This window comes from Lissotriton vulgaris, chromosome 5, assembly GCF_964263255.1.
Source record: "Lissotriton vulgaris chromosome 5, aLisVul1.2, whole genome shotgun sequence".
Lineage (NCBI taxonomy): Eukaryota > Metazoa > Chordata > Amphibia > Caudata > Salamandridae > Lissotriton > Lissotriton vulgaris.
This window is the reverse complement of record NC_141693.1, coordinates 399,486,041-399,513,512: the sequence shown is the minus strand read 5'-3', so window position 1 is coordinate 399,513,512 and position 27,472 is coordinate 399,486,041. Positions and strand designations below refer to the sequence as shown.

Sequence of the window (27,472 nt, the reverse complement as noted above, 5' to 3'; positions counted from 1 at the left end):
TATCACTAAGAGGGAACTCACCGGCTGGAAAGTACCTTAGGAGACTCCCTATGTCAACTAGGCCTGAATAATCTATGGGAGACATCAACGTCCAATATCAGTTTCAAGAAAGAGGTCACTAAGTCCATCAAAGCGCGGTCATTGAAAGAAGATAAGGCTGCGCTTGCAAAGAGAGCAGACAGCTGGAACGTTCTAAACAATTATGTAGCAGCCAAACCACAAATTTATTTGAGCAAAGGATTTAACATTCTTCTGAAAGAGACATTTTTAAAAAACAGGATAGGCATGATACCGATTTTATCACATCCACCATGGAAGAGGAAATTCAGAAGTAACATCTGCCGATGATGTAGCCTCGAAATGGAAGACCTTGCGCACATAATCTGCAATTGCGAAAGTCTAGCAAAAGAACAACGTTTACTATTGCACCCCCTCTTTAATCTACACGGCATTTGTTCCTGTAGACAGGCAGTGCAGATTTGTTTCAAATCTGCTACCACGCAATAGACCTGCAGATATACTAAATTTCTCAATCTTGCAGAGAGGAGACTGCAGTTAGAACCATGCTAGCTCTGCACATCGTACAATTCCTATATATATCACAATATCAATAACATACAATAAAGGGCTGAACAGTAAACTACAAGCCAAAATAGCAATGATGGCAATTGCAAGACTATCATGGGGAAAACTTGGTCCCACATCTTATAACCCTATTTTGAGCTTCAGCACCTTGTACAAGGTTTTATTTATAAACAAATCTATGTAAGATGCACTTCCAGCCAAAAACATCACCAGCGCAGGAAAGGACAAATGGAGCATAGAGCCACTCTCCCTTGATTTTAACCTAAAGACTCTTTAAATTGACACAACAAACCAAATAAGGATTAACTTTAACTTAATCTTGCTTATTTGATTAATTTACTTAATCACTTGTGTTTTGTACATGCAACAGTTTTCATTAATCATGCATAATAAATTACCTTGAAAATGTAAACATTATGTAACTTACAATTTATTTTTAAAAAATCACATTCATTTATACATAATTTTGGTATATTTTTACTACATAATAAATATAAATAAGATACCTTAGGTTTTTTTTTTATTTAAATCTTAAGAAAAATAATTGTCATTTAATACAGGATAATCTTTGTCCTGGTGGCAGAGAGCTCTGCCAAAGTGAAAAAAGTTGTACACTTGAATATTAAGCACCAGCCCCTTCAGGGTCGGGACATGTTAGTCTACACTTCTGAGTAACTTTGCATTCATAAATGGGGAATAGCCAAAGGCAGTAAAGTTATTTATTCATGTATAAATTTAACTTTGTAAATGGCAACTTGAGCTTAAAATCCAGCTATTCATATGCCAACAGAAATGGGTTAAAGTGATTATTCAAAAGGGCTTTTCCAGGCATTGACAATTGTCTGTCAAACAACCCTCCACAAATGAGGGGAGGGAAGGGCTCATTTCTTGCCACCTGTCCATCCACAGGGAACGCTGACACTTTTGGTCTCTTAAAGCCCTTCCCTGGACAGAAAAACTGTGGGGCTCCAAGTGGTTGTCCTGAAAAGGCCTATCTAATTTCAATATTTGTCAGATTCAGATTAGCTTTATTCGATTTTAATTTAAAAATCATAAAAGCAGCAACAATACATGAATAAACACCTTAACATTTCATTACAAAGTTAATATCAGCTATTAAAAACAAAATTAAATAGGTATGACGGATCAGCTAATCAATATGGAAACGTTTCAATATCAGTAAGACAACTCTAAAAACAAAGAGTCATACATACAACCTAAGGAGCCGGGGAAGAACATCAGGCAAACCTCTATCAGTAATTTGCTTATTAGTTACATACTACCCTGTCAATTAAACTCGAACTCATGAGTGGCCTCTTTGTGGTGGGGTCTTAAAAATACAATTTCTGGGCAAAAGTTCAAATCTATTGGAGGCTAGAAGGTTAGTTGCACTAGGAGCACAAGATCCCCTTCCCCAGGAGTTGTATTTCTTTACCGTTGGTCTTTGTAACGGGATGTGTGGGAGGCTTGGGTAAAAATCATGCACGTCCCAAATGCAAATGGGGCCATATCTTTCTTTGGGCTGACAAATTCGTAGGTAGGGGACAATATTTCTGTTCTTAAATTTAATTAGCACCAGGTCCCCAGCAATGTCTTTGGGCAGCGTACCTAACCACCCCACCCTCCTAACACTCAGGATTCCACCATCTAGCTCAGGTGGCAAAGGTCTATTTTTCTGTAGCCAAAAAATTACCTTATTTAGCAGGTCCTGATGTGATTCATGTGTTCCCTGACTAAGTGCAGGGACCCCAGAGAGGACAGTCACATATGGGGCAGCTTCAGGAGGTAAATTAATACTTGGCATTCTTACCGGAGCGGCTCTAGCCACTGTGTGAGTTATTAGCGCAGGTGTTAATGTTACTTTAGGGCCTGTTGGGGTAGGTATATTGAGAGGCTGTAATTGAATTTCACCATTCTTACATATAACAGACTTAAGCTTTTCGGGGGCGATGGGATGATTAGGGCAGACAGATGTTGCCATTATATTGGTTGGAGGAGAATTCTATTTAATTATTTCCTCAATGCTAGTCAACCTGTCCCCCAAGTCGTTAATTTTTATAACCAAAGGTGAAATGACAGATAATAACAGTTGCTCAATTAGGGCCAGTAAAGGCAATTGGGGGGACAATACAGGGTCGTCTATTTTGTCCGCAGCCATGTCCTCCATTGATGTTGTTAGGTTAGAGGGGGATGATGTTGGGCTGGTGCACATATTTTTTATTGTGACATAGTTCTTATTGACAATTTCGCTGTCATGCTTCCCTCTAGTATTAGGATCCAGGGGCAGTGCGGTTACTAGAATTTGGTCTTTATTTAAAGGTGAAGCTAGGTCCCGTGGAATGCCATTAGAAATATCAGAGTTAGTGCCCTTAATAGGAGGGGTTAATGCATCTGGAACGTACTTTGTGCCACACAAGGCGTTGAGCTCCTCCCAGAGGGACATAATTACAACAATAGTAATGGATACGCCTAAATAGTCAATAGGTAAGAAGCATCTCAGTACCTCCTCTTATGAAAAAGTCAAGTGGGGTGGCCCGTCCCGTCCTCTTCTGGACCTCTGAGGGCCGTAGAGGGCCCGCCCTTTGCCCGGGCTTAGCCCGGCGTCGCCCGCGCGCGTCCCGCGAGGCGGGAACAGCAGCCGTCTGATAAGCGCCTCCGGGCGCAGGATCCTGACGCGACGATTCGCGTCTCCTGGAACACCAAGGGACGCTGGGTATTGTACTTCTTAAATGCCCCCGCTCTCCCCGCTCTGCGGCCGCGGTGACAGGAGCGGCGGCGGAAGAGAGCCGTGATGTTTGTCAATGCCCTGGTTCTGCATCTGGGTTCTCCCATTGAAGTGCTTATTTGTCAGTTTTTGGATAGCGAAGTCCATTTTTCACAACTTACTATGTGCAAGGGACAGGCCTTGCAGTTTGAAATTATGCCACTACAATCATTCTGGGTCATATGGCACTATGTGCAAGTTTAAGAAGGAGTAGAAGTAAACAACTACATTTGCAGGTGCTGGTTGAGATTCAGGGGTAGCCAGGCTTCTCTCTGACAGAGAGAGCATAATATTGCCTAAACAAGATAAAGCTATACCAGGTTACCTTTAGTGGTGCTGGAAGGTTGACTGCTTCCTCCTTTCAAGCCCCAAGACTCAACGGAGACACTGGGGAAGGAACTTTGGGCACTTTGATGATACTTCTATGGGTGCTATGCAGATTAGGAGTTTCTTTCCATTAGCCAAACAACCACGGGGCATGAAATGAACTACCTCAGAAACTTGGATGATAGCTATTAATCATGTTAGTCCTATAATGACTCAAGTAAGAACTGTATATAAATCAACCCCAAAGGAAGATGTGGATATGTTATTTAGGTATGTTTTGTGTAAAGTATCATGTCTCTTAGAGACAAAAGGCTACTTTTGTATCATTCATATTTGATGCTGGGTAATATATGTAAATGGGAAGCAGGTGGGCCCACCTAAGTATTTTTAGGTTAGAGAATCAGCAATGATCACATGAGGGTAGCTGAAACCAACATGCATGGAAATACTTCAACTGTTGAATATTGAGGAGTGCCATAGTCGCCCCTACTGGATTTCTACTTCACAATATAGGCGTCAAACGTCCTGTGGCTCTCCCAGCTAACAATTTTCATGTTAAAACGTTGGTTTATCTTAGGATAGACAATAGAACTAAACAGCTGTAATGTAGAGATGCATTACAGTACTAGCAGCAGGTTACAGTCGATTCAGAACTACAAGAAAATTAGAGACGTCATAGAGCAAACTAGTGGAGCTAGCTTTTGGCCCCTAATCTCCTAATACTTTCATGAAAAACAGTAGATTTTGATCTGACGGTGTAATAGACAGCCACCATACCATTTGTTAGTTGGAAATGATTCTACCAAACACAATCCACCATCATAAATCCTGACCTTATCACCTGAACTCTGCTCAAACTTCCATCACCGATTTCCACTATCAGCTGGTCTGGCTTTTATCTCGCATCACAGATCCCCAAGAAGGTAGTTCAAGCAACCACACTATCAAGGCCTGATTACTGTAATGCTCTATAATCAGGATTACAGAGTACAGCCAGTTACAGAGAATCCAGAAATGGGCAGGGAGGCTGCTCGTATGGATAAAATGCAATGAGCCAACCTCTACCATAATGAAAGCCTTACATTGGCTGCCAGATCAAACAAGCATTGGCATAGCCAATAGGTCTCGCCTTTGCGACCTTTAAAGTGTTTAGCCATGCAGCACATACATACACAGGAAGGAAGGACATTGCAAAATTAAACACACCAACAAAAAAACGGAAAACGTAATTAGAAGTGTAAAACAATCATCGTTTTTAAAACAAGGGTAGTAGCTTGGAATGTGTAACAACATGCAGAAAGATGTTATATCTTCTATAATAACCTAAGGAATGCAAAAAAAATAAACATATTGCCATAAATATCTCCTTTCTTCTTGTCAATACACAGCTAGAAAAATAGCAGAGAAAAGAAAACAACATTCCCTTTTTATTCTTTAAACTGCTGCTTTAATTATTCTGGTTAACCTGACCTGCCTTTTCCCACAGTGCTGGCTCTGGCAGCAGACATGGAGACCTCAGAGCTCAACTGTAATAAGTTATTATGGTTAAGTTCTACTGTCATTTCTTTAAAATCAGCGAGTGGGTGTGTCACAAGTCACCTATTATAAAGAAATTAAAGATGAGTTTTTACACAGGGTTTGCAAAATCACATATATTATAATCAACTGAATTAAACACAAGAAGTTTTGATCCAGCGCACACATCCAAAATTGACGTATACATAAGCGATAGCTAAGACAAGGAAGGCTCAGTGAAATAAAATATTTGTCACGGGTCACACAACTTGGTTTCTACCAATGGGCTCACCTCACCCTCAACACCTGCTCGATCTCACCCTCTTTGAGTCTCAATAAGTGGAGATGTATGCGCCAGTGTGCAGCCGCCAGAATCCAACAGATTCAATTTTATACACAGTGGTGCGACCATTACACTCAGAAAAACCAACACATAACATTTAGCAGGTATGTACCTTCACTGAGTTTGAAAAGGGGCCTGTCTGCCTAGCCTGACTAGAGCACACACCCATTCCCCTCCAAATGTTACATGCTGGTTGGACTACGTACAAAAACAATATAAACATGAAAGGGCATGCGCATGAAGCATTTCTCGTAGCAATGCTGGCGGTTGAACAACTAGCGCCTCATCTCTTATGTAACTATACACAAGGGGAGTTATGTAATAGTGACAGCCCTTTGCTATACACAGCCAGTGCCCTATAAACACCAGCCTACCACAGTGTAGTGTAAACAGTGTTATATAACTTCATCGCCAATGACAGTCAGGCACTTTCACGTAACCGAGCCGCTCCCGTCGTAAAAGTGTTTTTTTGGCAAGTGAACCGTTGCTTTCCAGTCACGGACCGACGCCAGCAGTCAAAGAGTTAAAAAAGGGAGCGCTGTAAAAATGATCGCCAGAGCCAAAATAAGAGGATTTAAATGAAGCTTTGTGGCGGGAAAACGGCTAGATAGCTGGCACAGGCTCCGGTCACTGCATTTTTACTCTGTTTAGTAATTGGAGAAGCGGCGCAGCCCTCCAGCCCCGCCGGGGGCCTGGCACAGAATGTTCAACCGTACAAAACACTTCATAACGAGGGAACAGCTCACCGGAGATTCCTGCGATCTCAACCCAAGCCCAGCGCCTAATCGGCTCAGTCAAGCATTCCGCTGCGTGAGGCATCAGGCGACTTAGAGCCCTAATTTGTAAAAATAGCTCACTCTGTCGGAATATACAAGACATTTAGAATTGACTAGCCTAATTTTAACATTTGTGGTGTTTTTTTCTGCAATTGCTAAAATGTCACTTGCAGTAAGCGCGGTCCCCAAAGTAAAAGCGGACCGCGCTAAAAATAAACAAAGAAAAGTGGGAAGGGGTGCAAACAGAGCGCAGTGCTGCTGGTTTTAATTTGCAGCCAAGAGGAGTGGTGGGGGCGGGCACAGGAATGCAGCTGCCCCCTGCACGCCGCTGCTTGCTCCCGAGAGCAAAACATTATGGCAGTGAATCTTTGGAGAATAGATGGGACATGCACCCGCCTTTGGCCATTTGCGGGCTTTCATTATTGAAAGACACACGCAAAGGCCAATCCAATTTGAGGGAGAGGTCAGATCCACACAGAGAAGTATGGAGTGTTCATAAGAAGTCTCCCATAGAGCTATGCACGCGCGCTGCGCTAGGCTCGACCAAAAAAATATTCTCCATAAAGTGGCCTCTATGGCCCACAAAGCCTACCATAAGATGGGCCCAGAAGTTATAACTGAAAAACTTAAGACCTACCTGCCCAATCGTTCACCAATTTTTTTTTTTTAAATAATTTTTATTGTAGACATACCTGTACAGGCTAATATACGGATAGCAGTAGCAACCTAAATGTCAGCAGATATACAGTACGTTTCATCAATCATTACACAGCCTTCCGGCCCACAACCCGGGGGTTGGGCGGCGGTAAAGTATCTGCACTTCCATGCCTGACGTTCCGTAGAGAGGAGTAATTATTGTCCGGATTAAGTGTATGTCTACTTTTATTGTCCTAACAAACTACGCGCTGAACCCCAACTCCCCCTTCCCCGCGCTAGCCCCTAAACACCCCCCCCCCTCTCACCCCTACCCGCACACCATCACCCGCCTAAGGCTACGTTAGTACTAACCCTGGGATGCTAGCCTCATGCTCCCCGTATTCCTGCTGTTCCTGGGGCCTCAACTCGCTCCCTCTGTGCCCTCCCCTCCGGGAGTTTCCTCCTGTGTGTCAGCCTCGCTATCCCTGAGCGCCTGCACCATTACTTCCCATGCTGTCGCGGTGTCAGCCGCTGTCTGGTTAGGGGTCCTGCGCGCTAATTGGTATCTATGCGTGCTGTCAGCCGAGGCCCATTTCAGAAACTCCTGCCGCCACCTCCGTGGAGTAGGCCCTAGCCGCGCTTTCCAATTCCTGGTAATCTCTCTCTTCGCTATCACCAGCCCCATGTCGATAAACTTACTCGTGAGCTTATTTTTGGGAGTGTGGGGGAACCAGTGCAAAAGGCATTCGGCCAGTCCATACTCTAGCGATCGTTCCGTCACCTCATTCAGTACTTCCCCTACTTCTTGCCAAAAGTCCTGCAGGATCGGGCACGCCCATAGCATGTGTACTAACTCAGCTCCCTCTTCCGGGCACCGGGGACAGGCTGCTGTGTCATCGCCAAAATACCGCCGTATTCTACCTGGTGTCATGTACGCCCTATGCAACACATAGTAGTGTATCAGCTGGAACCTGGCGTTCCTTGTGCTGTTACGAGCTCTGCGGACAAGTTGTGCCCAGGTCGTGTCCGGAATGTCCCTGTGCAGGTCCGCCTCCCATTTGGCTTTCAGGGATGTGAGAGGAGGGATATTCTCCCTAGCCATTCGGTTATACAGGCATGTAACTGCCTTAACCGTGCCCGCCGCCATCATGGTGTATTGGCACGCCGCTGCCGTCTCGGGCTCCCCAAGCCCCGTGCCCCAGTGGGCATGCATCGCCCGGGTCACCGCTGCGTGCAGCAGGAATCCTCCTCTCGGGATATCGAAGCGGTCTGTTAACTCCCGGAAGGGGAGCAGTGTACCACCCTCAAAGAGGTCCCCAACCACCTGAATTCCCGCTTCCTCCCACTCCTGCAGGCTCGACCAATCGCCGCCATGTGGTAGTGCCGTCAGCATGGCCAGTGGTATCTCAGGCGCGTAAGGGCGTTGGGAACCCGCTCTCTTCTGGGTCCGATTCCAGCATTGTCGGTACGTGCGCTGTTCCAGCTATAAGTCCCGACTGTCCAACCGCTGCTGGAGGGTTATGTACGCCAGGACGTGCCTGGGCGTTCCCCGCAAATTTTCACCCTCCGGGCCCCGGAATACCCTCGCTACCTCCTGCGTGAAGATCTGTAATTGGGCCGCTAGGTAATAGAGCTCGAAGTCCGGCACCGCCAGCCCCCCCTCATCCTTCGGGCGAGAGAGCGTGGCTAGCGCTACTCTGCATCGTCCCGCTCCCCAGATGAACGATGTGATCTGAGATTTGAGGAGCTTAAAAAAGGAACCAGGTATCCAGATTGGAAGCGTCCGGAAATAGTACAGTAATCTCGGCAGGGCTACCATCTTTAGTAGGGAAATCCGGCCCGCTACTGATAGCGGTAATGTGGACCAGAAGGACATACAGCCCTTCAGTCCGCTCACGCACCGTCCCAGGTTGCCCTCGAGTAAGTCTTCCGGCTTATGGTAGATGTGAACCCCCAGGTATTTCATGCAGGTAGGGTTCCAGGTCGCCTCCGACTGGTGCTGCGGCTGGGCAGTGCCCTCCAGCAGCGGGAACAAGCTTGTCTTGGGCCAATTGACCCGCAGGCCCGATATCTCTCAAGTAGAGCTTCCGCCTTCCTCAGGTCCTCACCCCCGTCGCGGAGGAATAGCAATAAATCGTCAGCATACAGTGAAATGAAATGATGCCCGTCACGGGTCCGCACTCCGTGGATGTGCCGCCCCGTTCGGGCCGCGGCCGCCAGCGGCTCAATGGCCAGCGCAAAAAGGAGCGGTGATAGGGAGCAGCCCTGTCGAGTGCCCCGCTCCACCGGGTATCGAAGGGATACCGCCGGACCTACCCTCACTCTCGCAATCGCATCCGCGTAAAGGACCTTGGTCCAGCGGATATAGCCAGCTCCCAGGCCGAAGCGCTCCATGACAGCGTAGAGGTAGTCCCACTCGAGGCTGTCAAAGGCCTTTTCAATATCAACCGACAGGACCAGCTCCGTCCCTGTCCTCTCGGTGAGCCCGTCCATGATGCGGATGAGCCGTCTGATATTAGCCGTAGTGTTGCGGTTCGGTATAAAACCGTTTTGGTCGTCATGCACCAACCCCGCCATGTGCGGTAGGAGTCTCGCCGCCAAAATGGAGCTCAGGATTTTATAATCTGCGGTGAGCATAGATAGCGGCCTATATGACGTGGGGTCAGTGCTCTCCCTGCCGGGCTTCAGCAGTGGGACCACCAACGCCTCCCTCATCGATTGCGGTAGTCGTCCCGTTGCCTTTGCCTCCTTGTAAACAGTCTGGAGACGGGGGGCCAATACGTCCAGGTTTTTGGCGTAAAACTCTATGGGGAGTCCGTCTAGCCCCGGCGATTTGTTCCTCGCCATCCGCCTCACCGCTAGTCGTATCTTGCCCGCGTCAATGTCCGTCCCCAAGTCCTTCGCCTGCTCCGCCTCTATCTGACCTAGGGGCAGGTCAGCCAGGAAGGGACCCACCAGTTCTGCCCTGCCGCCCGGGTCACTCTTGTACAGGCCCTCATAGTATTGCTGGAACACGTTGACTATGCCTAGTTGAGTCTGTTGTACCATTCCCGTCGCATCCCGCAGCTGGAGTATGGGAGCGCATCTCCTGGAGGGATTCGATAGCCACGCCAGGAGGGTGCCCACCTTATCGCCTTCTACATGGGAGCGTAGCACGTACCGCTTGTGGTCAAAAGCTCGAAGCCTTTCCACCTCAACGGCTACCGCCTCCTTGGCCGAGCATAGAGAGTCCTGGAGTTCCGGCCTTCCAGGCCTCTTCCTCTCCGTCTCTCTCAGGTCCGCGTCCGCCTTCGCCAGATCACCCAGCAGTACCTTCCGTACGCCCACATAGTCTCGAATGCAGATGCCCCTTACTACTACTTTAAAGGCATCCCACTCCATCGCCCTTGAAGTTGCCGTCCCTGCGTTCTCCGCGAAATACGAGGTCACGCCTTCCGCAAGGGCCTCCCCGAAGAGGGGGTCCTCCAGTGTCTCAGGCCTCAGTCTCCAGAGCGGAACCCTGGGCTTCCCCATAACCCACGCCAGCCGGATCAAGAGCGGGTTATGGTCTGAGATTGTCCTCGTCAAGTATTCTGAGCTGGTGACGCACGGTAGCACCTCCCGGGAGCAAAGTATGGCGTCCAGTCGGACATGCAGGTCATGGAGCCCTGAGAAAAACGAGTAATCCCGATCAGTCGGGTGTTGCCCTCTCCAGACGTCTACGAGTCCCCAGTTCTCCTGCCAGTCCCTCCTTCCCTTAGAGAGTCTGTGTACCGGGGAGTCACGAAGGGGGGGGTGAGATCTGTCCAGCAGGGGGTCGGCAATGGAGTTAAAGTCACCCCCCAGCAGGACCGGGCCCGCAAAGGGGTGGGCAAGCGTCCCCGACAGTGCAGCTAGGAAAGCTAATTGGTCCGTGTTCGGGGCATAGATGCTAGCTAACACTATATCTCTACCTTCGAGCTTCCCCTCCACCACCACATATCTCCCTTCCTGGTCAATCCAGTGCCGTGAGAGTTGGAAAGGCGTGCCTGCCCTAATCCATATGAGCACCCCTCGCGCATAAGCCGAATAGTTGGTGTGATAAACCTGGCCCCGCCATCTCCTTTGTAGGGCCTCCCCCTCCCGTTGTGTGAGGTGCGTCTCCTGCAGCAGCGCGATGTGTACTCCCCTCCGTACTAAGTAGGCATGCACTTTGTGTCTGCGTTGCATAGTGTGTAGGCCCCGGACATTCCAGGTCATACAAGTCAAAACATTTGCATTAGCCATTATCCCAGTGATCCGGTCGAAACCCTCCTCCCAGGTCCAGCCCGCTGGCGGTGATGGTGCCCCCTGTGTAAAAAACAAAACTCCCCAACAGCCCTGTCAATGGCGTACCCAGGGTCAACAGTGTCAAAAAAACAAACCAACAATCCCCAACTGTGGAGCCCCCCCCCTCCCCCAGAACAGGCCCCAATATCGAAATACCAGTCCCCATCCAAACTCCCGTACCTGATGACCCAGGTCTCAACTACACAGCCGCAGCTGTGGGTGCCTTAAGGGCCTACGGAGTGCGGCCTTGTCCAAAGGGAGGCCGCGCCGCCCATCTCCGTCCTCCCCCCCCCAGTTCCTCATGGATCATCTGCCCCGAGTCCCGCCGTGTGCCCCGGCCCCCACTGTGTGCGAGGGCAGCAACCCCCTCTCCCGTACATCCCAATCATTACCCGATCAGCATCGACAGTAGTTCATATGTTGAGGACCTCATCCGCCGTCTGCGGTGTCACCAGCGGCCCCTCCATGCGATGTAGTCCCGACAAGTCCGATTCCGATCCAGAGGCCGAAACATGAGTGTCCGAGTCTGAGGCCCCTCTGGACCCGGAACCTTCCGCTCGGCCGAGCTTCCCCACCTCCAACAGCGCCGCCTTCCTTTCCGCCTCCGTTTGTGAGGCCGATGGGCCCAGCTGCCCCTGACCCCTTTTCCAGAGTCTTTTCGATTTCCGCAGCCGCTTGGGCGAGCGCTCCCGCTCCTTCTCCCGCTCCTCTCTCACTCTGGCTCCGTCAGTCCCGGCCTTGTACGTCTCCCACCAGTCCCAAGCGTCCGCCGATGTCGTGAAGAAAATCGCCTTGTCGTCCACTACCACTCGTAGTCTGGTTGGGAAAAGCAAGGAGTAGGGGATGCCCTCAGTCCGCAATTCCCTCTTGATCGTGAGGAAGGAGGCCCGCTGTTTCTGCGTTTCAAAGGTGAAATCCGGAAATAGCGTGACTCTACTGTTTGCAATCTGGAAGGGGCCATCCTCACGGGCCCTACGCAGGAGCAGATCTCTGTCCTTGTGGTGTAGCAACTTGGCTATGATCGGTCTGGGTGGAAGTCCGGGTTTGGGTGGTCCTGAGGGGACTCTGTGGGCCCGCTCCAGAGTGAAAAATGGCGATAGTCCTTCTGGCGCCACCACCGTCTTCAGCCATTCCTCCATGTAGGCAATCATGTCTCCCGTCCCCTCCGTCTCCGGCACACCTACGACCCGAATGTTGCTGCGTCGGTTTCTATTTTCGGCGTCCTCCGCCCGTCTCTCTAGGGTGCTTATGCGGTCCAAGGCCTCCGTCAGCTTACTCTCCATCGCCTTGTGAGCCGGCGCCATGTCCCCGATCACCACCTCAGCCTCCTTAACTCTGTCTTTCAGTTTATCATGGTCAGCCCGGAGTAGGCCCAGCCCCGACGCCACCTGCGCTATGTCGTTGTGGAGTGCATCCCTGGTGGCCGTTATGGCGTCCAGTATTCGGTCCTGCAGCCGCTGCAGGTCTGTCTGTTCCGCAGGGCCCCCTTCCCCTGCGTTTGGTGCTGCCGCCTCCTCCGCCTTGGTCTTCGGCTTTCCCATCGTGGTCGGCCCGCTGCTCTCGTTCACCCCGACTGCCCACTGGCTCCGGCGTCGTGGACCGCCCCTGTGCTCCTCGGGGCTTCGTTGGACGGCTACTGCGCCCCGGGATGGGCGTCCCAGTATGTGCGTTTGTCGCTGTGACCAGCCCCCGGGTGCTGTGGGGTAGCGTACACTTCGTCACCGAGGCGGTGTGGCAGGCCGGATGTCAGGGGCCCTTTTACCGCCCGTTTCAGCCTCCGTGGGATCTCCCAGCGTCTCCACAAGACGTGTGTGTCTCTGCCGCGGGGGGAGGGGGGGGCCCAGAATGCGCTGCAGCGCTCGCCGTCTCCCTCTGTTCCCCTTCTCCCCAGGAGGTCCTCGCTCACTTACTGGGCCGGCCGATGCCTGAATCCGGGTCGGTCCGCCGGATCACTGCTGTACGGGGCCACCAGGAGGCCACGCCCACTCCGTTTTCCACCGATGGCGCCGCTCGCCGCGGCCGGTCGCCGAGGAACAATCCTCTCCGTGCGGGGCCCGACACCTCCAGCTATCGCGCCCTCACCCTGCACGCCGGCAGTGCGACTCTCGGCGATCCGCTGCTTTCTAGGGCTTCGCTGCGGCCGCCATCTTGCTCGGCGCCAGTCCCTCAGCCGCTCCAGAGGCCGCCGCGATCGGCGGTCGTTCCCAGGTCCGCGGAGTCGCCGGCTGCCCAAATCTCGCCCAGGCGGTCACCGCCGGGCCATCATCCGGCGCCGGGGCACACACGGGCTCTACGGCCCCTGTAACAGGATTCTTGCGGGGGAAGAGGCGCGGAGCTCCGGGCTCACGCCGCCATTCCCTTCGGCGCTCAAGCCACGCCCCCTCCCCAATCGTTCACCAATATATACAAATAGCGTTCCTCAAATAAAACAGATGCAGAAAGTGGGTAGAGTCTTTTTGTTTTTGGCCCTCAAAACGGAATTCCCTCCCCCCCATCCAATAAATATGAGTAATCTTTTAAAATTTCCCAAAGGGTTGAAACAATGGCTAGTTCAGTAATCTTGAGCCAATAGTGCTTTCGTCTTTTTAGCGGCAGGATGCCCTCTTTAGGGTAATATTTGTGCTTTACAAGCCCTTCACACATAGAAGCTTAATCTCAAATGTATCCATTTATCAATTCTCAACAGCCACCAGAGCGTATTGAACATACTTGATACCATCAAGGTTGACAGTGCAAGCAACTCAATCTGTACCACTTTTCCAGGAAACACAGAATATCAGTCTTAATTGTAAAAAGTGTTCTCCAAAATACCACAAGCGTGCCTGCATCATGAGTATGCTGGATTTATTTGGTTAAGTAAATTTAACTGATAAAAGTTCCACTCTTATTCTGAATACTCTGCAAATGTTTACTGATGTATACTGCCTGCACAAGTGTGCACTGAAATCAATTGTTAAATCACATCTCTCCTTCCTTATGAACCACTTACTATATATAGAAATGTTTGCAGTGAACTATCCAGTTCTAGACACGTTTAAATATAAACAAAAGAGCTTACTTGGTCCTTATCCTTCCCCATGTTCATAATTACTACTGCTCACTTGCCAAACGGTCTTAGCATGCTCTTCTTGAACTACTAATTTCCATCCCACCTAAAATATAAAAACCATATAGACAAGAAATAGCAATTACCTGAGCAGTAAGAAATCTCTTCAGGGCATTTCCTGGTTTCAAGTTCATTCCTTTCACTACACAGCATACAATATATGGCCGCACGTCCTTCACAGCTTGGGTGACTTTAACAATGACTGGTGCTGCATTTTCAGAAATGTGGAGAACTTGGATCATCATTGTGTTTACTTCTTCCAACTCCTCATCTTCCCCTCCTGCACCTTCTTTCTTGGTCTTCTTGTCTTTCTTCTTCTTCTTATCTTTTTCTCTTCCATCATCTTTCTCACCATTCTCTTTACTCTTTCCTTTTCCGCCACCTCGCCCCCCAACCCGTAGGTACTCAAGCACAGATTTGGGCTGGCAGCCATTGACCATCTTCTCCAAGCGTTTGTCTTTGAGCTTGTTGCCTTTAAAATTGATTTCTTTCAGCTTCGAACAGTCAGCAAGCTCAGCAGGTATTTCAGTCAGCTTGTTGCTGGAAAGGTCTAGACTCTGTTAAGAAATGTTTAAGAGCATAGTCAGAATAAATGGATATTAACAAAATGGTCAAGATTCCTACCTATTTCCAAAGTCTAATTGTAACACAGTTTGTGGGTGGGTGTTAAAGTATCAAAATCAGTAAAACATAAAAGTAATTAAGAAAATAGGTACACTGAGAGTCTAAGATGTTCATACACTATAAGTGTAATACGGACGGATTTCGAAAGATCCAACTGGAACGGTGAATGATTGAGTTCCTGTGGATCTTAACCACCCAGAGCCTAGAACTTTCTTCAAGCAAACACAACAAAATGAGAAGCACATTACACTTTAAAACTGCTAATTTTCACAGAATTTGTGGTGGTGTCCTTCTGGCACTCAAGACAATAAAGCACTGCATTAACAGCCTGCCAGACCAACTTATTCCTCACCCCACAGAAAAGCGCAAAGCCACCAACCTCTTCTTTATTGAAAAGATACAGAAGATTTGACAACATATTGATGATACCAAGTCTGCTTCATCTCTCGCATCCAACTCTTTCCATAAAATCTTACAATGGTCAACCTTCAAAGCCGCATCCCTCCCAGATCTGGCCGACATACTCAATTCCTTTAAATCTAGTCTTATCAAGATGATATCTTAACATCGTCCTTCATCAAACATTTCTCTTATCAGCATCTTTCCAGAAGCTCTCAAGACAGGCCAGATCCTCCCACCCCGAAAGAAACTTACACTAGACCCTGATAATATTGCCAACTACCGGCTGATCACTCACCTACCATTAATTGACAAGATTATTGTAAAAGCAGTCTAAACTCAACTCCAAGATCACATCAATGCTAACCATCTCCTGCAGTCTGGCTTTGAATCGCACTGCAGCATGGATACTGCCACCTTACACATCGTAGTTGATTCCCTCTTGTCCATAAATGAAGTTGACCCACTGCCTCCTGATATAATTGGGCCTCTTAGGTGCCTTCCACACAGTTGGCTATTCCACCCTACTACGCACTCGGGTAACAAATAAAATTCACCAGCAATATCCTTCACTGGTTTTCCTCCTACCCTTTTAACTGACACCAGTTTGTTCACATGGGCACCTGCTATTGGCTAGGTAGACATTATGTAAATACCATACAGACACGCTCTTATATGTCTTAGTCCCTTGAACTCAACTGGAGATCGGCTCCTCTGTAACTTGTAACCAATACTGATCATACCTGTTATGCAGGGGTTTAATAGCACCAGACTCACTGATGTAACAGTAAGTCAGACTAAGCTAAACGAAATCCCCTGAGACAACCACAATCATAAAAGGGACATAGAAGTTTCCCTGCAGGGAGCAGCCATATAGTCAAGAAAGCTCAACATATCACTTAATCTGACATGTTACACCGGTTTTCTTTAAAATTCAGATGTCTCTTCAAGCTACTATTCATAGTCTACTACTGCCTACACTACATTGCACTCAAAATCTACCCAAAAACGGAAATACCGTGTTTTGTCACTCTAGACACCACCAGCCTGTATTTTCAACGACTCTCCTGTTGCTATCACCACTATAAATGTCGTTGACACAACCATGAAAGAATCAAGCTAAAATAGCCTTTGTGCGATAAAAATAAAAAGACTTCTCCCCGAGACTCTAATAAAATTCCAGCTCGCTCGCATTCCATATTCCTAATCCACTATATCATTGACCAATCAATGAATCATAGTGTATGTATCCTGCTTTTTGTCCATCTGCGACCTGCGTTGCTTTTTCCAAAGCAAATTGCCAATATGTCCTTTTATTGCAATTTACCTTTAAAACCATTTCGTTCGTGAATCTGAAACATAATGGATATTACCCATCTTTTTTTCCTCGAAATAACTTGTGGACCTAAACCCCCACAAGCAGAGGCTCAATTACAAGGTGTATAACTATAGAAAGTTCACAAAATGCAAATTCGCATCTTCCCACAAGTCTAACATGCAGATGCCCAGTCGTGCCACTACCTTGTGAACTCCATGAAACATTTCGCTTACAGACAGTTCGTGCCGCATGCCAACTGGCTTCTACTCTACTATCACCCCCTGTATCTAAGCTAAACTAGACATGTAGGTGCCTGAGACCGGCACTGTCCAAAGTGGACCTCATCCCTTTTCCCCTCATGGACAGCTGTGGTACCTTAAGGGATGGCAAGAGGCCGATGTCCCCACTCAGTTCCTCGATCAGGTTCTCCGACGCGCTGAGGGTCCCAAGAAGCGGCAGTTCCTGGCTGAAGAAACCAGGAGGGAAGGCGGACAGCTGGTTGCGGGAGATATTCAGCACGGCCAAACGGGGACAGCGGCCTAGACCTGCAGGCAGACTTTTCAGCTGGTTACAGCTGAGGTTCAGAGTGTTGAGCTCGGGAAAACCGCACACCTGCTCGGGTAGTTCGGTCAGATGGTTGCCAGACAGGTCGAGCACCTTCAGGGCAGCGAGCGGAGCCAAAGCCTCACCGGGCACGGCGGTCAGTCCGTCCTGACACAGAATGAGACTGGTCAGAGCCTGCAGCTGACCCAGCTCAACCGGCAACTCCCGCAGAGCAGGGCAGCCTGACACTTCCAGGTAATTCAACAACTTCAGCGTGAACAACCTCGGGGGAAGACGACCGGAGGCCTGCTCCAGGCGTTCATCCGCCTGCGGGCCCTGCAGCACCAGCTCTCGCCGCTTCTCCCGCGCCACCGCCTCCAGTTCTGGCCAAGTATCCCCCATCGCGAGCCACGTTAGTCCGAAGAAACACCGGCCGGGTCTTTACTTTCAGGTTCGGAAAAACTACAAGCGAATTACTTCCGGCTGTCATTACTGCTTCCTGTCACAATGCATTCTCACAGCGTATGCAGCGCTTCTTTAACCCGGAAGCAGTTCACGGGAGGCAGCTATTCTAAAGTATTTAGCTTTTCCTTCTACTTGTTAGACCCTTAAATATCAGAATTTACATTTATATAGCGCTTTACCCCCGACGAGGCGTTGAAACGTACGTAGGCTGTAACCTCAAACTATCCAAACCGAAGGCATCACCCTCGTCGGTCTATCTCATCTGGCGTAGATGGCCATGTTTGTTTATTTATTTATTTATATTTATTTAATGCGATTTTATATAACGCGAACATTACCCGAAGGTGTCAGGAAGCTTTACAAAAGAACCAGTCGCGTTACATAAGGACTTTGAATCACATGAGTTACATAAGAGAAACAAACAAAAACAAATTGCAAATGTACATGTTGTAAAGTCACTCAAGGAAGAGACACAAACTGAAAAAATTGCAAATGTACTGCTATAAACTCTAAAATCACGTAGGAATGGTAGTAAGTACAAAGGTCTACTACATATACTAGTGTTTGGAAATCAAGGATCACTGCCTGTTGTAGTGAGCGCTCTAGTGTTGCACGTCACGTAAGTACGTGACGTGCGGGCGGCCATGTTGGGCTGCGCGCGCAGCAAGGGCAGAGGCGCGAGAGCCGGCCCGAGCTCGACGCTCCTCGTGATTAAGTTAATTAAATAAATAGCGAACCGCAACACTGGCTCCCGTGTTTCATTGGGGGAAGAGAAGGAACACTACAATGGCGACGAGGGTGGGATGAGCAGCCCCCAGCCCCCAAAATACAGAAAAAAAACGACAGTGCCTGGAGAACAGGACAGAACCACGGAGCAGAGTGCCCAGAAGGACAGAGGGTTGCACACAGTGACGGCACCCCAATCGAACACCACGAGGAGCGTGGCAGAGCGGACAAGAGCGCAGAGGAGCGAACAGTGGATCCACTGTGAGTAGACTGCCTAGAACTGCGACAGGAAGCGCGCCAAAAGAGAGCCACGACCACGGCCTACAGGGAACCGAGCTGGCTACCCCACCCAAGCGGGAAGGGGCTGAAAGGGACAGTCCCCCACCCCTAGTGCACGGGGAAGAGCAGGACAACGCGCCAGGGAGCCCGGGAGGCCTAGGAAGTGCGCCGCCAACAGCTAAGAGCGAGAAGATGAGCGCGCAAGCGGGGTTCGCGATGGCGCCCGTCCAGTTTCTTCCCAGGCCAGGGGAACCCCTCATGAAATGGGAGGACTGGAAGGAATACATAGACAATTTCATAGAAGTCCTGGAAGACGAAAGCGAGGAAAAGTTCAAACCACCGAGGAAGAAACTTATCTTACTATTAAACCTGGGCCCGGAGGGCCTGAGGATCTACAAAAGCCTAGTCCAAGAAAGAGAGAAGCCACAGACGATGATGTGTACGCCCATGCAATGGAAGACCTGGACGAACACTTCAAACCATCTGTATGTGTCTCAGTGGACAGGTTTAACTTCCAACAAAGAAAACAACAACCAGGAGAGACGGTGGAGGAGTATGTGGCGGCGCTGAGGAAGCTGGTGTCCTCATGCAAGTACGCCAACTGGGAAAATGAGTTTATAAAAGATCAAGTGGTGGGGCGTGGCCAAGATGGCGACGGAGTAAGACGTGCCTGCGAGCTCCTCCGGCACCCCGAGCCCTTCATAGCTTTGTCTAGCGGTATTGGGGCGATTTAAGCCCCGGCTTTGATTCTCCTGGGTCTCCTGAGGCGCCCTGCATTGGTCTGTCCCTTCTCCCGTCGAGCTACGACACGGGACGGCGGACTTGGCCGAGGTGTTACTTTGGTGACGCACTTGCTCCGGAGCGGCCTACGGGGCTTTGTCTGGGCGGCTTCGACCCTCGGCGAGAGGGGACTCGAGACTTTGGCTGGCGACCGAGTGAAGCTCTTCTGTGCGTGTCCCCTACATTGGCGCTGTGACGGGCCCGCCTGTGGTTCCAGTGGCCCAGCTGGCACTTATCGCCATACAGAGGTGACAAGGAGGCGCCGTCCTGTCTGGGGCCTTGCTGGACAGCGTCATCGGCGAACGATCGGAGAGGTGGTGCCATCTTGCCTCCTATCTTCGGCATTGGGACGTCGCACCATGTCGACGAGGAATCGCCTGAATAAACCGGGGAAGGAAGGTCCCGGGAAGGGGGCATTCGCCCCCAGGCCCTAGCAAGTCGCCGACCAAGGACGACGCTGACGGCCCGGTCACAAAGGCCTTCCTGATCGAGCTTTTTTCCTCCATCAAGGAGGATATCACGGAACTGAAAGCGCAACTGGCCTCCGACCTCCGTGAAGTCCGTCGTGATGTAGACGGCATTGGCGAGCGTGTAGCTACCCTGGAGGACCATGACTTGGGCCTCAGTGGGGATGTCCATCAGCTACAGCAGGACCTGCTCCAGCTTCATGAGCAGAATCTGGATCTTCAGACCCACTGCGAGGATCTGGAAAACAGGTCCCGTCGGAATAACATTCGGATTAGAGCGGTGCCCTCGGATGGAGACGGTGGAAATCTGCGGGAATATGTGGAGGCTCTCTTTCTACACATCTTGGCGGAGGACGATCGCGATGAAGTCAAGCTGGACAGGGTACATCGGGTGGGCCTGCCGCGTGGCGCACGCTCGCCGCCCCCGACATCTTGGTTTGTGTCCACGACTTTCAGCTGAAGGAGATGATCCTGCGGAAGGCGAGGGACTCTAACAATTTGCTTTTTCGCGGACACAGCCCCCAACTTTTTCAGGCCCTGGCGGCCTCCACCCTGCAGAAGCGACGGGACTTTCGCCCAGTCACGGCTTTCCTGAGGGAACACGGGGTGTCCTACTCCTGGGGTCACCCCTTTCGGCTAATCTTCCGCTGGCAAAATAGACTGGTACAAGTGCGGACTGTGGCGGCCGCCAGGGACTTGCTGGGAATGGAGGAAACATCTGCTTCGGCGGACGCTACTGCCTCACCGAGAAGACGTCGCCGCTCCCGATCCCCGCCTTGGCAGAGAGCGGGCCGACAACGCACAGCGGAGGGGCCTTCCCCGTCAGCGAGCCAGACTGAGAGGGGAGATGCTTTGGCCTCGGTGGCCCAGGTGACTGAATCGGGCCGAGTGGACAGCTCCTCGGCGGCTTAGGCCCCATCATCAGCGGCCAGTGGGAGCCGGAGGGCTCTACCACCTCAGGTACTCTGTGGGACTTTTCTCCAATGGAGGGTCACCCCGGCCCTGGAATCGGGGGGGGGGGGGCATTACCTGGGTCTTCTACCCCTGACCCTTACGGTCATGTCTGACTTTCATTGTTCTTTCTCTACTCTTCGTTTTCCTTTTTTTATGGTTTGTTTTTGAGGCTCCTGAGGGCTCCGGTGTGCTTGTTGGGGATAGACCCCGGTGGTGGTGGATTGGGAACTGGTGTGGCTGTGGTGTGTCTGGTTTGTCTTTAGAGATGGGCTGCATTGATGGAAGCGCTGGATGGGGAGGTTGGTCTCGATGTTGCCTGTTACGATAGGCTCTTGGAACGTTAAAGGCCTTAACTCGCCTCAGAAGCGTCAAAAGGTTTGGAAATATATTCTAGATCATCAACTGGATGTGGTGGGCCTGCAGGAGACTCATTTGGCTCGCAAAGATGAATCCAGGCTCAAGCACAGGCAGTATCCCCTGATTTATAAATCATCTGCCACTACTAAACACCGTGGGGTGGCACTTTTGTTCCGATCTGCCCTTCCGTTTCAACCCGTGGGGGTGCGGGAGGACAAAGAAGGGACGTGGCTGATGGTGAAGGGGATGCTCATGGGTAAACTTTGCACATGGGTGGTGGTCTATGCACCAAATACGGGGCAGCATGGGTTCCTTGAGACTCTCTTGAATGTGATTGGGGACTTTGGGGCGGGAGCGTTGATTGTGCTGGGGGATTTCAACTTGGTTTGGGATAAAGATTTTGATTGTTCGCATCAACAGAGGACTGAGACGGGTCTCTTTTCCCCGGAGCTGCGTGATACTTTGTTAAGTCTGGGCCTTATTGATAGCTGGCGCTCCCTCCACCCCCGCACTAGGGACTACACGTTCTATTCACATGTTCACCACACATACTCCCGTCTCGACCATATTTTTGTACATCAATCTTTACAGGGTGACCTGCGTGATAGCAACATTTTTCCACTTTCAGTTTCGGATCATAGCCTTTTGGCGACATGCTTGAACTGGGCCCCTGATTCGTCCCCCCCATCGCAAATGGTATTTCCCGGCATCCCTCACGCGAGATGAGGAATCCTGCAAGAAGCTTCGGGCGGCCATTAGGGAGTTCTTTGAGCTGAATAAGACTGGCGACACCTCGATCTTTACCCAATGGGACGTCTTCAAGGCGTCGACACGTGGTACATGCATTGCTCTGAACTCCGCCCTGAATAGGCTTCGGCGGGAAGAAAGGGAGGCGCTGGAGGCGGAACTGACCACGTTGGAAACTGCACATAAGCAGAATCTTTCTAGAAGGACGCTTCACCCTCTAGCGGCGGTACGAGGGAAGCTCAGGGCGCATTATAATAACCGAGCAGAATATACTCTACTGCGCCTACGGCGCCTCTCCTACGCTCAGGGCAACAAAGTGGGGAAGCACTTAGCACGGTAGCTCCGTGATAAACGTGAAAGAGAATATGTGGGTGGTATTCGGAACCCCTTCGGGGTAGTGGAACACAAGGATGCGGATAAGGCAGCGCTCTTTGGTGACTTCTATGCTGCTCTGTACTCGGCGGACCGCTTGGTGCCGTCCGCTCAACAAGCATATCTGGAGAACCTAGCGCTACCGCAGGTCTCCAAGGAGTGGAATGACCTTCTGGAGGCCCGATTACTAGGGAGGAGGTACTCTCTGCCATTCGGTCTCTTAAGCCGCATAAAGCACATGGCCCGGACGGCTATACGGCCTCCTTTTATCAGACGTTCGCGTCTGAGTTGGGGGACCGTTTGGTGCTCCTCTTGAACACCATGAGGGATGAGGGCCACACCTCGGGCTCTATGGCGGAGGCTATGATTTCGATAATTCCCAAGACGGGAAAAGACCCCTCCAGGTGTGAATCCTATCGACCTATTGCCCTCCTGAATATTGATGCTAAGTTGTATTCTTCTATCTTGGCCGCTCGACTTAAGGACCTTATGCCCGCTCTCATTCATCCGGATCAATCGGGCTTTATAAAGGGTCGCCAGACCCACGATAACACTAGACGCCTAATTCACCTGATTGAGAAGGCCGAACACTTTTGGATCCCAGCTGTCCTGCTCGGCCTTGACGCCGAAAAGGCATTCGACCGGGTGGACTGGAACTTTCTCTTTAGCACTCTACAGGCATTTGGCTTTTCCCCCACGTTTATCACTATGCTTCGGGCCAACTATCACGACCCGCGCTCGAGGGTCATGGTGAACGGCCATGTCTCTCCATTTTTTGCTCATTCTCGAGGCACGAGGCAGGGCTGCCCCCTATCCCCCTTACTTTTTGCACTTAGCATAGAGCCCCTTGCTATTAGGGTTCGTGAGGAACCGGATATTGTGGGCCTCCCCTTTTCGGGGGAACAGCATAAAATTTCTTTGTTTGCTGACGATGTCCTTCTGTCGCTAGCTGATCCCGAGACCTCCCTCCCGCGGGTACAGGACGTGCTGTCCCAATTCGAAGCGGTGGCGGGGTTTCGTGTGAACCCCGGCAAATCATACATACTCAATCTCACGCTTCCGCCCTCTGAAGTAGAGCGCATCCGACCGCTCACTCCCCTGGCCTGGGCGGGCTCCTCCATTCAATATCTTGGGGTCCAGCTGACCTCTTCCGTTGCCACCCTATATGCAGCTAACTTCCCCCCTCTACTGTCTCAGATACAGGCTGAGCTGACTCGCTGGAAGCCTATGTTTATTTCTTGGCTTGGGCGTGTAAATGCCGTCAAGATGACGCTGCTCCCCAAGCTTCTGTACTTGTTCCAAGCCCTCCCCATTCCCTTGGACGGGGGTTTCTTTCGGCGACTGAAAACTATGATTCTGCGTTATGTCTGGCAAGGGGGCCGTGCCAGACTTTCCTTTCTTACGCTTCGCCGACCTCAGAGGAAGGGCGGGGCTGGACTGCCGGACATGCTCCTTTACTATAAAGCGGCACAACTCCGGGTGTTGGCTGAATGGACTCAAATGGAGTCGGAGAAGCATTGGTTGCACATGGACAGGAGTGTGGCGGGGCGCTCTATTTGGGACCTGGTTTGGAAGGCGAAGGGGGATCGGCCTCGCAACGCATACATTAGCACCCCTACTAGCACCACTCTGAAGGTCTGGGACTCGGTCTCTCATGACGAGCGGTGGACTTCCTTTCCTTCCCCCTTCACACCTATTCACTTTAATCCTGCATTCCCGCCGGCGCTAGTTGAGGGGCCCTTTGATAGATGAAAGGCGGGAGGCTGCCATGCACTTACACATTTGTTTCATGGCTATGAGCCGCTCACCTTCCACAACTGCATGCGCGATTATGGTGTGCCACCTACTGAACGCTACCGACATGCCCAGCTGCTGCATTGGGCACTGTCTTTTGAGGTGAGGGACGCTGCGACGAGGCCTCCCACAGCTTTTGAGTCCTACATTGCTCGCACATCCTCCATGAAGGGGGTGATTTCCTTTCTCTACGATTTGCTGTTAACCACAGCTGTTTCACCTCGCCCTAGATACATGGGGTTGTGGGAAGGGCACCTGGGGAGAGACATCTCCGACACAGAGTGGTCGCATCTTTGGTGCGATCTACACATGTTTAATCACTTGATTGATCTTAGGGAAGCTCATATGAAAACCATGTTAGATTGGTATCTATATCCGACCCGATTGAAAAGGATATTTCCTTCAGCTTCTGACAGATGTTGGCGGGGCTGTGGACTTTTGGGGGACTTCCGCCATATCTGGTGGGACTGCCCCATCATACGCCCCTATTGGGAGGAGATACTGTCGCATATTAGGGAGATCCTGGGCTACCCGGTTCCAGATTCCATTGGCTTTGTGCTCCTTGGCCTTCGGGACCCGCTTCTGGAGCACCAAACCAGGGCCGACAAGCACATCCTTTGGCTCTGCCTGGGAGCGGCCAAACTCACTCTGGCTGCCTCATGGAAAAAGAAGGAGGCTCCGGCTCTTTCCCTTTGGTTTGCTAGACTTTGGAGACTGCTGAGTGTGGAACGGATGGCGGATATCTTTAGGAACAACTTTAAGAATTTTGCTTTCAGATGGGGCCCGCTGGTCCGCTTTCTTTCTCGTGGGTTGCCGTCCGCGGTATGCCCGCCCACTATACGTGCCTTACATCTGTTTCAAGTGTGATTCGTACCTGTGTGAATGGTTGTTGTCTGGCCGCCACCATCGGGGGGGGTGGGCGCACTGGGGAGGTTGGAGTCTCTGGGGGGGGTGTTTCTTTTTTGAGTTTGCTTTTCTTTTCTGACAGGGGATGTGGACGATTTGCTTTTATGATATTGCACATTATGCTGATTTTCTTGAGGCCGCACTGCGGGGAGGCGTGCACGGACCTGGTCGACCTAGCCTCTGGATTGCATTGACTTGCCCGATGTCATGTGGGCTTCCCCTCCGGACTTCTCAGGGGGCTAGACACTCTCCCAAGCTGCATTTTTGGAACTTTTTCTTTTTTGCACTATTGCGTCCTGCCCTGTGTGTTGACACTGCTCAACCCTTCCTCAACGCTTCCTGCTGCCTGGCCTCTTTGTATTGACCCCTGCGTGGGTACATCTCTGATTTGCAATTCATGTGTCTTCATCCCCCCTTTCCTTTTTATTGTTTTTGTTTTTCTGTTCCCTTAATAAAATATCTTTTACAAAAAAAAGATCAAGTGGTGATGCACACCACATGCACGAACGTGCAAGACAAGCTATGGGCTGCAGGCGACACTCCGCTTAAAGACGTACTGGTCATCGTCAAAAGGGCCGAACTGGCGCGCCGATGCGCAGCAGCTACGAGGAAGGAAGCAGCGCCCAGCGTCGTAGTGAACAAGGTGGACAATGAAGAGCACCGCAGAGACCACCAGAACAAGAGATCGTCGGAGAAGGGTCCGGGCAGATGGCAAAGTAACCCAGGCCCCTCTGGTAAGCCGGCGGGAAGTAACAAGAGGTCGTGTTACAGGTGCGGAAGCTGGTCGCACGAGGCGCACGACCGGAAGTGTCCCGCGTTCCGCGCCAAATGCATGTTTTGCGGAATAGTCGGCCATTATGAGAAGGTATGTCGGAAGAAAACCTCCAAGAACACCGTGAAGTACGTCGGCCAGGAAGGGGACGAACAGGAAGAAGTGGCCGAGGAGGAGGTAGTGACGGTGCTCTGTATCTATGAGGAAGTCCTGAGTGTGGAAGGACATGTCCTGGGAGTCGACGGAATGAGAACGATGAAACCAGTTCTGGAGATGGCGATAGGAGGTGTCGAAATTCAAGTGGTGGCAGACACCAGATCACCTTACACCATAGTCCAGAGAGCCGTATGGGAGGAGAAGTTCGCACCACAACTGGGCCCTGAGCTAGAGAGACTGGACATCCGCCCTGTCACGTACAATGGGGACCGCATACCCATGGCCGGGTACAGGAGGTTAAACTTCGAATTCAGAGGATGATCCGCCCAGTGCAAGCTCTACGTGTCCGAAAAAGGCCCCTCAGTCCTAGGGTGGCTCGACCAAGGCGACTTAGGCTTCATATTGGACCCAGGAGGCAAGGAACAAATTCTGCTAACAGAACAGGAAGATGGGCCGAACCTTGATAAATGGATTAAGGACTTTCCAACTGTCTTCGGGGGCACGGTGGGTAGGCTGGATAAATTTGCGCACAAGATTATTCTCAAGGAAGGTGCGGTACCAGTGGCCCACAAAGTGAGAAATATTCAGTTGGCGGTGAGGGACGAAGTGAAGATCGAGCTACAGGAGCTAGAGAAGAGAGGGATCATTGAGCCCATCACGTGTGCTGAATGGCTGGCGCCACTGGTGGTGGTAAAGAAACCCAGCGGCAAGGTCCGACTGTGTGTCGACCTGCGCGAGTTGAACAAGAACATTGTAGTGGAGAGATTCCCCTTACCCCGAATAGAGGAGATGTTGGCCAGCACCAGGGGTATCAGGTGGTATTCCACCATAGACTTAACATCCGCCTATCACCAAATTGCTCTGCACCCGGAGAGTCGCAAATTGACCTCGTTCATTACCCCATTCGGGTGCTATCAATTACGCCGCATGCCTTTTGGGCTAGCCTCAGCAGCAGCCGTTTTCCAAAAATGTATGCATCAATTATTCAAGGACAAGCCTGGCGTCCAATACTTCCAGGACGACATCTTGGTGATGGGGCGAGACAGATCCGACCATGACAAAAAATTAAGTGATGTACTGGGAATCCTGGAAAAGAAGGGCCTCACGGCAGAATGGACCAAGTGCAGGATTGGAATGGAAAAAGTGACTTACCTAGGGCATGAAATCGGGGTGCGAGAAGTGACCCCTAAGGCTGAAAACGTGAAGGCGATCTGTGAGGCGCCCCCGCCATCCAACAAGGAGGAAGTTCGATCGTTCCTAGGAATGGCAGAGTACTACGGGAAGTTCGTACAGCACTTTGCCTCCAAGACTCACCACATGAGGCTACTCACAAGAGAAAACAGTGAATTCCGCTGGTCGGAGGAGGCTCAAGAAGAATTCGACAGGGTAAAAAAGGAAGTGGCAGGAGCCATCCCATTGCAAGGGTTTGACCTTCAAGGAAGCACAGTGCTGACAACTGACGCCAGCGATAAAG

The 27,472-nt window shown here is 50.7% G+C and overlaps 1 protein-coding gene across 1 annotated transcript in view; it reads right to left on the bottom strand.

Annotated features, from left to right (window-relative positions):
- The window catches only part of LRRC47 (leucine rich repeat containing 47), a 218,038-nt gene extending 200,260 nt beyond the window's left edge, over nucleotides 1–17,778 (bottom strand). Inside the window, exons 1-2 of the mRNA XM_086921740.1 lie at nucleotides 17,056–17,778; nucleotides 14,426–14,896 (exon numbers count right to left, since the gene is read on the bottom strand). Of these exons, the coding sequence (XP_086777866.1) occupies nucleotides 14,426–14,896; nucleotides 17,056–17,625 (1,041 nt within the window). The 5' untranslated portion in view covers nucleotides 17,626–17,778. The remainder of the gene's footprint in view (nucleotides 1–14,425; nucleotides 14,897–17,055) is intronic.
- Nucleotides 17,779–27,472: the final 9,694 nt, after the last annotated feature.